Below are 12725 nucleotides of genomic sequence, written 5' to 3'. Positions count from 1 at the left end.
CCTGAATATTGTACTTCGGGTTTTTGCTCCCTAGGTCGGCTCTGCCTAATTGTGCTATTCCTTAATCTCTGCGAACCCAAATCTTACCAGTTCTACCAGTTAAACCTTTACTGAAGACACCAAACAAAAAGAAACATTCCTCTTTATTTGGCGAAAAAGAAACAGAGCAGCAATTAAAATGAAACAGACCTGAGAATGTTCTACCATTCACCTATTTGACCTTAAACAAGTCACTTATTCTTTTCACCTATTTTTTTTTTAATGCTTTCAAGGGGGGGAGATACCTACTTGAAGGGTGACTAATGGATTTAGAAGGTTCTTGATAAATGATAGTTTTATGACTCCCTGCTATACGAACTACTCCCTTATTCTTTCCTCTGTTGTCTGATGTCCCTAAGCTAGCTTCTTCCTACCCACACTTCCCCTTTCTTAAGGACAGGGGCCAGGCCCTCCTCCATACTGTTATCTGCATTTTACAGAGGAGGAACTTAAGAAACCACAGGATTAGGTAACTTGTTCCAGGCCAGACAGCTAGCAATGCTGGCGTTGAGATTTGAATTTATTCTGGGATGTGTTTTCTAAATCCCTATCCTGTACTGCCTTATCTTGGTCTAGGCTATCCTGGAAGCAAAGCCAGAAACCACTGTTCAGGAGACTGGAGAAAGTGGAGAGGGCAGGGGAGGGAGGAGGGAAGGAGGAAAAGGCAATAGAGTTGAGCCAGTCCTTGACTCTCCAGGCCCTCGGAGTCTCTAGACCATTGCCTGGGAGATTAAAAGAAGGAAGCGCCCATCCTGTCCTTATGGCCAGGGGTTAACTGTTCACTCCCAGCATTTCACATACCTCGAGCAAAGGCAGTTCCCTCTGGCATCCTACACTCGCGCTCAGGGCAGCCCCCCTGAGGAGGTTGGTGAGCAGAAGCCAGACGTCAGCAGTCCCAAGGCCACTAGACATGCTCTCCCGCTGAACCTGGGTCAGCAAGGGGCTACCGTGATTGTGCAATGGTGCTGAAGGGACGTACTCTAATGCCTCTGGGCAAGTGAAGGAGAGAGCCAACGGGTGGTGGAGAGTTCTGTAACTGGGCCCTTTTTCCTAAATTTCACCTCGATATGAAGAGTAAGGATTTATTCACGTTCATTTTAAGAGCAGGCTTGTGCCAGAGGGAGTATGAAGTCTTGCCTCAGCTGCTTTCAAAAGAGTTCTGGGAAAGATTTGCTCACCTGTGTTTTGAAACATGTCAAAGATGTGAGATGAGGGACAAGAGACGTCTTTTGTGGGAGAAAGTGAGGTGCGTTAGCAACTATGACTTTGAACTGCTGATTTCCACCATTTGGTGGAATGGTGCTAAAAATAGAAATGTAATATAGTTTTAAGCTTTCCTGAGTCTTCTCTAGGATCAGGCTTGTTGTTCTCGTGGGGGAATTCTTAGCCTTTGAATTTACAAGTACAGATTTGATATAATTGGTTTGGGAACCTTCCCCCTTAGGGACCATCTTTTAAATCAAAATGCCCCTACATGACTAGAGGAAAGAAACCTGATTTTTTTTTAATTAAAAAAAAAGTTGCAAGTTAGCTGGATAGGAAAGTTATCTAACCTCTTGTTTGGAGCATAGACGTCTTATCCTTTAAGTTTTCAAGTAAAATGTCATGTTGGTAGTCTTTACACCATCATGCAAGAAACTTAGACTGAACTAAGGAAGGAAGTTCCTTACAGGAAGTGGTATGAGGAGGACAGAAGGTCAAACCCTCACTGAGCAAGGCTCTCTGATACTCAAGTTTCCCCACCTGTAAAATGGAGGTAACAATTCTTCCCAAAGTTAACCTGAGGAGTAAATGAGATCGTGTATGTGAAAGGACAAAGCACACACAGAAACCTGGACTTTTATTTCACCTTGAAGAATGGTTCAAAGTTAACAAATTCCCAGGGAACAAGTTTCCAAAAGGCGGATTCTTGGGGGTGGGGGGCGGGTGTCTTGAGGAAGGGCTGAGCTGCTGAGTTGGCTGGATGTGTCCCCTTCCTCTCCCCTAGATGTTGTCTATTATTGAAAGAGACAGGCTCTCATCAGCAAGGACCTGGGTTCTGCCAATTGTCAGTGGACAGCTGGACACAGGGCACAAAGGGAGAGCTCTCACCTATCATACAAATTTTTATGTAATCAGCATACATCAAAATTAGGACTTGCATGAAAGGCTTTACACATCCTCGGTAGCTTTCCAAAAGCCTGTCTTCCGTATCTCCTTGAGACCTTACCCTCCCTGCCCATTACAGGTGAAAAGCCTCCCCTTCCCCATCTGCTGTCCTTCTCATCTCTTTATTTCAATTAGAAACAACACTGTTGTCAAGCTTTCTCATCTACCCTTTGAAACTCGCTACCGTTCTGTATATTTCGAATACGTGATTACATTTCACCTCGTTCTCCAACAACCACATCAAGAAGGTACTGTTCCCTTCAGATTGTGGTGTGGAAATCAAGGTTCCCAGAGATTAAATTACTTCTAAGGTCACAAAGCTAGTATTAGAATGAGAAGAAAAAGTTTTTAAAGCCAGGCTCTGACCCCAGGTTCGATGCCCCTTTCCCATTCTGCATTACCATTTTGGCTAACAAGAGACAATAGTGAAATTAATGTGCCTCTTTCTGTGACCACAACAGATATTTTAAAAGGCAGCAGTAATTATATATTTTGCACCACTTATGCTATCATAATATTCCATTAATGCAATATCAAGTGATTATAAGAAATGTCACCCAAAAAACCATGGGTCGGGAATAAAGGGGAAAAAAAAGACGATTCTGATGTGTTTCCAAAAGCACGTCTCAATATCACGCAGAAATGAACCTAGGCAAGAACGTTACTTCAGTGTAAAGATAAATATATATAAAGCAAATAATCAGAGTTCAGTTTTGCCAATTTTATTGAACCAATAAAATTCCTACTAATAACAATGAAATAAATTTCTGCAAGTATAAATGTGATACAGTTTAACAAAACCCATTGTTCTGTACCTATAAATAGATTTTCAAAATGTCATAAAAAGTGCAGTTATGAATTGTTGTTAACATGTTTAATACACAGTTCCTTTATTTCAAATGTGTTTGTCTTGACCCACTAACAGTTCCTTCTGCATCTGTTCAAATAATATTACCCATCCCTCCAAAAAAAAAAAAGCCATTAAAGCACTCCAATATTACACATAAACTGATCCATTCAGGTCAGCTTTAGTCAGAATTGTAAAATCGGCAACATAAGAAAAATAAAATCTACTTATACATACAAAAAGCTTTCATGGGTTCTATAAACTCCTTTACGGCTGACTCCCGTGGAGGGCATAATATAGTTGAAAAGGCTTATATGGTTAACTACCTTAGACGACTACATCTAGAGCAGGGTCTGGTTTGCCAGAATGAGTTTTAAGTGGCTGTTTATCAAGTCTGCTATTTCCAGAATTGAAACTATAAATACAGGACCGCCGTTTGACGCTGAAACCTGTGTGAATCCTAAGTTGCATCAATGATCTATTTGATAAAAGCTTATTCTAATTGAAAACCTTATATAGTAAGACTGACCTATATAGCAGTCTCAAAGATCATGTCATCTGCCTCACATTAGTCCAAAGTCACGTGCTTCGTAAAAAAAAAAAAATTACAGTAACAAAGCACAGGACTACAAAGGCAAAACATCACAGCTTCTGATTACATTGAATAAAAAGTACCAAGGAACACAAAAGATAAATCTGTATTAATACTGATGAATTAAAGAACTATAATAGACATTTCACAGCATGCTACATATATCGCTCACAACTGAAGGATAAAAGGATGTCTAAAATTGAAAGTCAAGAAGTTGGCAATCGGATTTCATGTGCAATTCAGCTACAAAGTCTTAATATATACATTCATCATGTAGCCGCCCTGCAACAATCAGGAATTTTTTTTTTTTAAAGAGAGATTTCAAGTTCAAATCCTATTTCATAAGCTAAAGGATACATCCAGTTCTTCCATGACCAGGAAAGTTATTTTCGGGTTCAAAGGAGCTAATCTGAGGAGCAAGGCCATGTTCTGAGTTGACCTGACGGGGTTCTCTGTCACCTCGCTCCGACGGTGCACATGGATGGGACTATTCTATTAGCATGGAGAAGATGCCGGACTGGCTTGGTTGGCTTCCTGTGTCTATCTTAATTTGGGCTGAAAAGAGTAGATATGAAGAGAAAGAGGAAGGGGAAAAACCGTATTTTCTTTCCAGAGAAGATCTATGGATGCAAAGAAAACATGCCCTAGAGAGAGTTTGCCTCACTGTCCTTGACGAATAAGGGTACCACTGAACTCTTGCCTTTCCTTTTAGAGAACTCGTGAAATTCAGAAAAGAGAAAACAGTCTCTCAACATCACAAAGGAAATGTCTTCCTACCCAGCTGATGGGTTTCCTTTATCCTTCCTTTTGATCTTTCCTGATGAGATCTGGAAGCCTGTGGAAATCTGTAAAGACCGATTAATTTAAGAAAGAGATGTAGAGCCACTATCATTTGCTAAGTGTGGAAAGGCACACACTCAGCCACTCAGAAGTCATGAACAATACTTCAGCATTTAAGACCAGAGGTTCTCTCTCCCTTTGATAATCTTTCTGTGGAAATTATACATTCATTTTTTTTAAGAGGTTCAACCGAGGGGTACAAGAAAAATAGACTGTTTTAGCAAAATTTATATACCAAAAATTCTATTTACCATACTTAGATTTACTAATGTTTGATGTTGTCCTATCAGCTATAAGTAGAATGGGGTGTTTGTTCTAAAGGCTATTTTATAAGGTACGTTTCATTATCTCAAAGATTTCCACAAGCACTGGGAAAATATCAGATATTCCTTCTACTCCCCCCACTCCCAGATTTTTCCTTTTTCAATTCTCTACTTCATGGTGGTGCAGTCATAATGAATTTAAAGCTAGAACGAACACCTCATGACATATGATTTAGTAAAAACCATCCCTTCAGCGTCTATTATTAAGTCTCATTTCTTAACGACACATTGATTCACTCCTGGGCCCCTGAAGGCATTTCACTAGACTCTGCTGTCCGGCTGTGTTGCTCAGGAACAGAGTGTACAGCATTCGAATACCACCTCAGATTGGAATACTTTCTACTTCCAAACAGGGTGGTTCATCCTCAGGTCAGACAACCATTGGTAGAGCTACACGCCCCCTGTTAGAAACCTGACAGGGTTTCCATCCATGAAGGGCACAGCTCGGGCACTGGCTGGAGAGGAAGAACTTGCTTCTTCCTCCTCTGTGCACATGTTCAGAGTGACAAAGTCTGGATAGACCTGAAATGCAGCCAGGGGAAGACCGACTACGAAGTCAATGCATTCCCTTTCTGTCCCATCCCCTCCCTCACCCCCATGACAGCAGGGTAAGAAAGGAGATGAGAAGCTTAGTCTGACCCAGGAAAGTTTGTCCAAACTCCAATGTACCCAATTTTGTGGTATATTTTCCATGTTATATATCAAATGGGCTTGTGTGATCCAATGGGATCGCCTGAACACCCTTTGTCCCATGTCCTTCTATTAAGAACTGTGTTTCACGGCTCAAGCGACAGCAATCAAACAAGTCTCTGAAACACCAGCCATTTCTATGCCAGAAGGTTCCTGTTCCATCGAAGGGTGATGGATCGATCTGGATTGCTAGAGAATTTTAAATGTACATTCAAATAACTTGGACTGACACCAGTCTTTATTCCCTAATATAGATCCAGTTTAGGATGGTAACTCAGTCACGTTTAAGTCCCACTAAATGCTAAGTTCTGCATGATAGAAATAGTTCCATTTCTGTATCATGTATAAATATAAAGACTTCTACTTTGATAGAAGGCAAAAATCTTCTACGATTTATTAAAATATGGAAGTAGCATTACTGAACAACAGAGAGTGAATCCATGAAAAGGTTGGATACTCTGAATTTATAGGCTCTTTGGGGATGAGGTAGAGGACAGCAAGATATTTTGGCAGTCAGGAAAGGGGAAAAAGAGCATGGGATGGACAGGACTCCACTTGGTGCAGCATGGTATCTGGTAGGGTGTCCAGGGCGAAGGTTAGCCAAAATGTAGCGGGACGGTTGAGGCATGTAGGGGAGCTGGGACAAAGTCCTGTTCTTAATGACTGGGGAAAAAGTAACTCAGAAAAGTAAATGCTGGTGATTATCAGCAGGTGGCTGGTGATGTTTGGCTTGGATGGTGGCCAAGGTGGGCTGAGGGCAGGGGTGGGGGGGAAGCAAGCGTGGAGAAGGTTGAGGCACTTGGGGGAAAGAAAGCAGGCAGGGAAGGGTGGACCGAATGCGGGTCGGAACTCCCAAAGGGAAGATTCCTTGATACCAGGTGTAGGATGCTGAGGATGGCCACACTCAGAGTGATGTTCCATGTGTTCTTTGACAACCTCTTCCTTCCTCACAGGGCTCTCTCTGCCTCTGCCTCTAGGGTCCATTTCGCCACAGCTGCTTTTGTTCTAGGTCTCACCTGAGTGGACATTGCTCACAAAGCCAAATTAGCATGGAAATCAGCTCCACACACGGAGGCATTTAAATTCTGGTGACTGAGAGGAATACATTCATGTTACAGTACTGTTCTGAGGAAAGACTCCATAATTTGATTCTCAGTCTCCAGAGGGATACAGTAGGGAAACACAGATAAAGACGACGGCCACCGGGAGTGGGTTCTGATGAGACAAATTAAGTAACTTTGCACTCGATCTGAACTGAGGGGCCGCATGTCTCTTAGGGTGCTGTGGAATTACACCACCAAGAAAATTCCGGGTACTGTTCATATATCATTATTGTTGTATACTTTTTACTTCGTGCAAGACCGCCTATTTGCAGAAAAGAAGAAAAAGTCTGTTAGATAAAGAGTTTAAGGTCTTGCTTTTCAGAGGAATGATTTTGAATTGTCTTCAAAACACAACACAACACAAAACAAAAACCTCATTTTACTACCACAGTGCAAATCATTTCTATCATATGCACTGAAATTTATTATTTTTTTTCCCCTTGACGAGCTAGTTGTCTTTAAGAGTTTAAAAGAATCTTACGGTCATATTTGCATGGTGAACTATTTTTAAGTATAGATCTTTAATTTTTTGCCAATCATTTTATTTTGCCATGGCATAAAAACCCAGGATTTTTGGATTAAAAAACTCTATAAGGTGGAAGAGGAGGAAAAAAAAAAAACTGCTCTGGATAATGTTTAGTCTTCAGAAGAATTTAAGAACTTTAGGAGACTTTATAACACAATTAAAATAGGGGCTCTGGTTCATATATGGTTTTAATATAAAGTTTCCACTGAGTTTTCTGTTCTAAAAGAGCCCTCCATTGCTCTGCCATTATTTGGGTTTAAAGTCATAATTAAAGGCCAAGGCCATGGCCTGGATTCCACATTAGTCATCTTTTATGGTAAAAATACCCCAGATGGGATGAAGATTCTTCCTGGGACTGAGATAACACATGTGGTTCAAGAAGGTAAAGAAGGTAACAGGTGGTCTCATCTCAGAAAGCCTCTTTGCCGCTGATTATCGTGAGTCCATCTGAGGGGGTCTAAACTGAAGGATCAAGTGGGGCGGCTGCCACCGCCAAGCGATCCGCTTCCGGAACAGAGTTGCCTTCTGACGGGAGAGTATTCAGGTATTTCCTATGGTGATCTGAGAAATCACGAATTACTACTGAAGCTGGGAAGTGAATAGACATTGATCAAGCATATACATAGGTGGGTTGTTAGACTAATTTTAACATGATAAGCAAGGAAGTCAGAGAATTCACATTCGCATGTGCTTTTTTTTTTCCCCCAAGTACACTTGCACGTTTAAAGTTTGGCACAATGTGAGCCCCCAGGTGTAGGTTAGCATACCGTAGAATCACGTCGTTACACCAATTGAACCAGATATCTCTTTTAAAAATATCACATTTTAATATAAAAAGCTATACTATAAATTACTACATAGTAAATTCAATACTCTGAAAAAATACCACCCTGGAAAACCACATCAGTATTTCAAGTTTGCGTTAGAGAAGGTTCCTAGCAAACTTGTTTAAAATGGTATTCATGCCCCGGAATGCTGCACGTGCTGTAGCTTACTGGGGGTGCCCGAGCACCCCCAGAAGTCGATTTTTCTAGGCTGGTTCACTGAGGTTCATAAATATATTGTTTTGTTTTTGTTTATAGGTCCAAGTGGACTTAGGTTCCTGATTACTGAGGAGATAGATCAATGCAGAGCTAAAAAGAAACTTTGCTAGAAAAGAGATCTAGTAAAGGCACTAAATATTTCCAAAACCCAAACTCCAACTACTTAATGTAAAAAATTCTGGGGGTAAAAAAACAAAAGATAAAAACTAAGTGGCCATTTTTGTTACTTACACCTTGTTTCCCCTTTTGGTCTAAAGCTCATATGGTGTTCTGTGAGAATTTCTCTTTTTCCTTTTATAAAGATCGTTTCTAATCCTGTAACACAGGTCACCTGCACAACATAGAGGGCTATTAAATGAAAGGACTGTAGGAAAAGGAAACAAAACAAAATAAAAAGAACCAAACCCAGATGTCAAGAATAAAAGACATCCCCAACTTGAAAAGTTCTAAGGTTGGGGACATCAAATGAACATTTATGCTATCATCTATGTTTTGTCATTTTCCTACTTTCCGTGCAGTTAATACATCTTTCTGTATAATGTGATGCTGAATAAAATCAACATATGGTATATGCATTTAAACAGAAGAGATCTGGCATGAATTCTCTGAATAGTATCTTTAAATAAACCACCCTGTCTTAAAAAATATTAGTGATTTTTTCCTCACACGCAAGATCTCACACAAGATCCTGGGATCGAAAAATGCAGAACGGCCTCATGTTTGTAGGCTCACAGTCACCTTTCTATTTTTTTGTCTGGAACAAAATCTAAAAGAAAGCAACCTAACGTGTTGTACCAGAAACAGATGACGAATGGATAGGCCGAACAAAAACACTCATCCACGATTCTTTCATGACAAAAACTCCTACAGAACAAGTAAGGAAGTAAGTCTAAGACAAAATCTTTGTGGGAACCCTAACGGAGAATTTTGACAATATTATTTACTATGAACAAATGGAGCAGTTTTGTTTTTGTTTTTTTTTTTTAAATCAGCATGTTTAAAATTCAAGTCACCCTTAATTAACCAAAAAGTGTTTAAGCAGTGCAGTTGTGTCCTACTGGATAGCTGTAAGCATCTCTTTAGGCACTTCACTGGTTCATTAACACAAGACAAATTAAAGCTATAAACACATTAGGTTGTGCTCTGTGAAGATAGTCTAATCAAGCAACATAAACCAATGCAAAAATGTGACTTTTTGGATGCTTATTCCTCCCCTAAGACTTGATATTTTTTTAAAACCAGTTGTCCAAAGAGACTTTTTCCCCCCTGGGGAAGGGGGTGCTTTGGCATTAGGAAAAGAATATCGTTCAACCCCAGTAAGGCAAAAGCCTTGCGCGATAAAGAAACTGGAACAAATTTCTTTATGGCTCTGTTCAAAAGGACACTTCCGCAATGACGTAATGGGGTGGGGGGTTCCGCGGAGTACTTTTTCCCAACATATTGCACTTTTTTTTGTTGTTGCTGTTCAATCACATTAATGCATAGAAACACAATTTTTACCTCTGAATATTCAACTGTTCAACCTATTAGAAGGAAAATAACAGGAAAGAAGTTCTAAAGGCCTACTAGGAAAAAAATACAAGTATATTAACCTTCCTCTGCTTAACTGCAATACAGAAAACACTATGAGAAAAGAAAAATGTGCAAAGAAACTTTTTGGTCAATCTTGTGTGGGTACAGGCTTGGACGTGCCGACCGAATGAACTGTGAGCAGCTCTGAGAGCAATGATTATCCCGGTGACCGAGGATGGCTGTCCGTGATAGAAAGGATTGTGCATAATTTCACTTTTAATATATACATCTGATATGGAAAACGGAAACTTCTGTTTCCGAAGAGAAAGAAAACAGCTGAATTTGGCATTTCAGTAGCATGCTATAGAATTCATCATGATTAATTTCACATTAAATTATGGACAATGGCTGTATCACATTTCACGTTATCGCCAATAGCAGTAAAAAAACCAAAACCAAAACAAAACAAAAAACAAACAAAAAAACCCAAAAACAAACAAAAAAAACCCCCACAAACAGTGCCTGACAAATAATCTCCTGGGGACACAGACACGTGTCCTGTGAGCAGCTTAATTCAACAGCGCATGCTTCTCCTCCACCAGATTTAGGACACAACATTAAAGTTTAGAATGGCCAGAGGAGGTCATTCTGTGCTGAATTCCACTAGCTGAAAAACAATTGCTTGAACAGATTGTAAGCGCTTTTCCTTACTTTAAAAAAAAAAAAAAAAAAGGAAAGAAAAGAATACACATACGTACAAACCCCAAAGCGCTGAAGTTAAGCATTAATAAACCAGGTTCATGATTTATGATCAGTATCCAAAAAATCCAGCTATAAAACAATGCAAAGTAGTGCTCCTCAGTATTATTTTTGCAATTGTTAGTAATGTTAAGCATCAAGAAAAAGAAAACACGTCATTGCACATTACAGCCGCCAGAAAGAACGGCTAAACTTTGCCACTAGAGAATTGAAAAATTTTTGATGCTACATCACAAACAGCTTCTGATGTGTGTCTTGTGTGAAAAGGTCTTTCCACACGTAGGACATTTTCGCTGGGTGATGATGCTATCAGGTCAAATGCCGAGTTATGGCACGAAGCGCATAAAGGAGTTCAGCCTGCATCCGCGCTTCCATTAGAAGTAGATTCACATGAACCTAGAAATGAAAATGTTATCTCCTTAGTGACCGGTATAAACAACTGAAAAAACTTACTTTTTTTCTTTAAACATATCAGACATTCATGAACGTTTACCATGCAAATGGGTGTTATCTACACACATAAATGATGTAACGCTCATTGACGAAAGCTGTTCAAAAAAAAGCAATGGGTCCTGTAAGCAGTGAAAATGACTGCTAAAAGCCTGGAAAATACCAATCATTATGTCAAGATATATATTAGGAAAAGCCAATCAATCTCCTGGATTATGCAATAACTTTTAAACACATACATACACACACACACACACACACACATATATACACACAAGAATACTATGCAGCCATCAAAACCCCCCAAATCTTGCCATTTGCAATGGTGTGGATGCACCTAGAGGCTATTACACTAAGTGAAATAAGTCAATCAGAGAAAGACAATTATCATATGATCTCACTGATATGAGGAATTTGAGAGGCAGGGCGGGGTGGTCATGGGGGAAGGGAGGGAAAAAAGAAACAAGATGGGAGGGAGACAAACCATAAGAGACTGTTGGTCTCAGGAAACAAACTGAGGATTGCTGGAGGGGAGTGGGTGGGAGGGACAGGGTGGCTGGCTGATGGACAATGAGGAGGGTATGTGCTATGGTGAGCACTGTGAATTGTGTACGACTGATGAATAACAGACCTGTACCCCTGAAACAAATAATACATTATATGTTAATAATATATATACAAATATGTATATGTATATATATATTTATTTATAAATGACAACTTTCCTGCAAGTGCTACTATCTTTCACTCATCAAATCTTATAGGTCTAAATCTTAGAGGTCTAAAAATCAGCTCTAAACTCACTAGAGCCTATGTTCGTTACTTGGAAAGCTTTTAAACAACATTTTTAAACAATATTTCTTACTGGATCCTTGAAAGATCCTTAGGTAAAAACCTGAAGCCGAAAGCAGTTTGTAATTAGCCTCTGGTCCTTGTTAGATTTGGGTAGCTCCCTGTAGTCTTTCAGATACAACTGTGAACAAGCCTCTAAGTTTTGGGGGAGATACACCCTAGCTGATAGATTAAAATGAATATCCACTTTTTTTTTTGAAATTTACTACAATGTTTTTGATATTATATTTATTTTTATAATGTTCTACAGGTTAGACATGCTGTTAGGTATATTCTCTTGATGAGTAAAGAGAATTTCTAGATACAACCTGGTAAAGGCAGAAAATCTATTGCAAACATATAAACTGGGCATAAAGATCCATCAAGAAGTATGCTGGCGGTAACACGGGGTTTATCTGATGTGGGATTGTCTCTAAGGCTTCAAAAAAATCGGTTAGGTTTGGAGGTCGTAACAGCCTCTGCCAAGGTCATAGACTTAACTAGTGACTATTGGGACCCTAAAGAGATTTTTTTTTACTCTCAAAATCTTGGAAACTGGTATACATGGAAGATTCTTCGACTTACAGGTTGAAAAGACCTAGGATATAATGTTGGTAGAGATCCTTAACATTTATTAGGTCTTAAATAATGATTTCTATACATTTCATCCAAAGAAATATTCTTATATAATGGTACATACATTTGGCTCAAAGGTCATGCATTAGATTATCAAAATACTAAATTACCAAGTTGGAATGAGAAACTGTTGTTCTAATAAGTCAACTCTAGTGGCTAGAGTTAATCTCTAATCCAACATACCTTCTGGGCCTGGCCCAATCATTAGGTTTGATTTTTATGAATCATGAGAATGGTAGACATTTGCCTAAAGGTACTTTAAAAATATCAGTATCTGGACCCAGCCTTTCAAAGGCTGATGCTACAAGTGTGCTGTACCCACAACACTGGCTGAAACACAGAACCAAAATTTAGTTAATATTCAGTAAACTGGAATTTAAACACAT

The 12725-nt window shown here is 39.5% G+C and overlaps 1 protein-coding gene across 2 annotated transcripts in view; it reads right to left on the bottom strand.

The window, feature by feature from the left end:
• Positions 1–2893: 2893 nt before the first annotated feature.
• SESN3 (sestrin 3) overlaps positions 2894–12725 on the bottom strand; it is a 74611-nt gene continuing 64779 nt past the window's right edge. For both annotated transcript variants that reach the window (XM_032356430.1, XM_032356431.1), the window contains one exon: positions 2894–10818. In XM_032356430.1, coding sequence (XP_032212321.1) covers positions 10732–10818 — 87 coding nt within the window. In that variant the 3' untranslated portion in view covers positions 2894–10731. The remainder of the gene's footprint in view (positions 10819–12725) is intronic.

The sequence above is a fragment of the Mustela erminea genome, chromosome 9, assembly GCF_009829155.1.
Source record: "Mustela erminea isolate mMusErm1 chromosome 9, mMusErm1.Pri, whole genome shotgun sequence".
In the NCBI taxonomy this organism is placed as follows: Eukaryota; Metazoa; Chordata; class Mammalia; order Carnivora; family Mustelidae; genus Mustela; species Mustela erminea.
The sequence above is the reverse complement of the archived record's forward strand: the minus strand, read 5'-3'. Positions and strand labels throughout refer to the sequence as shown.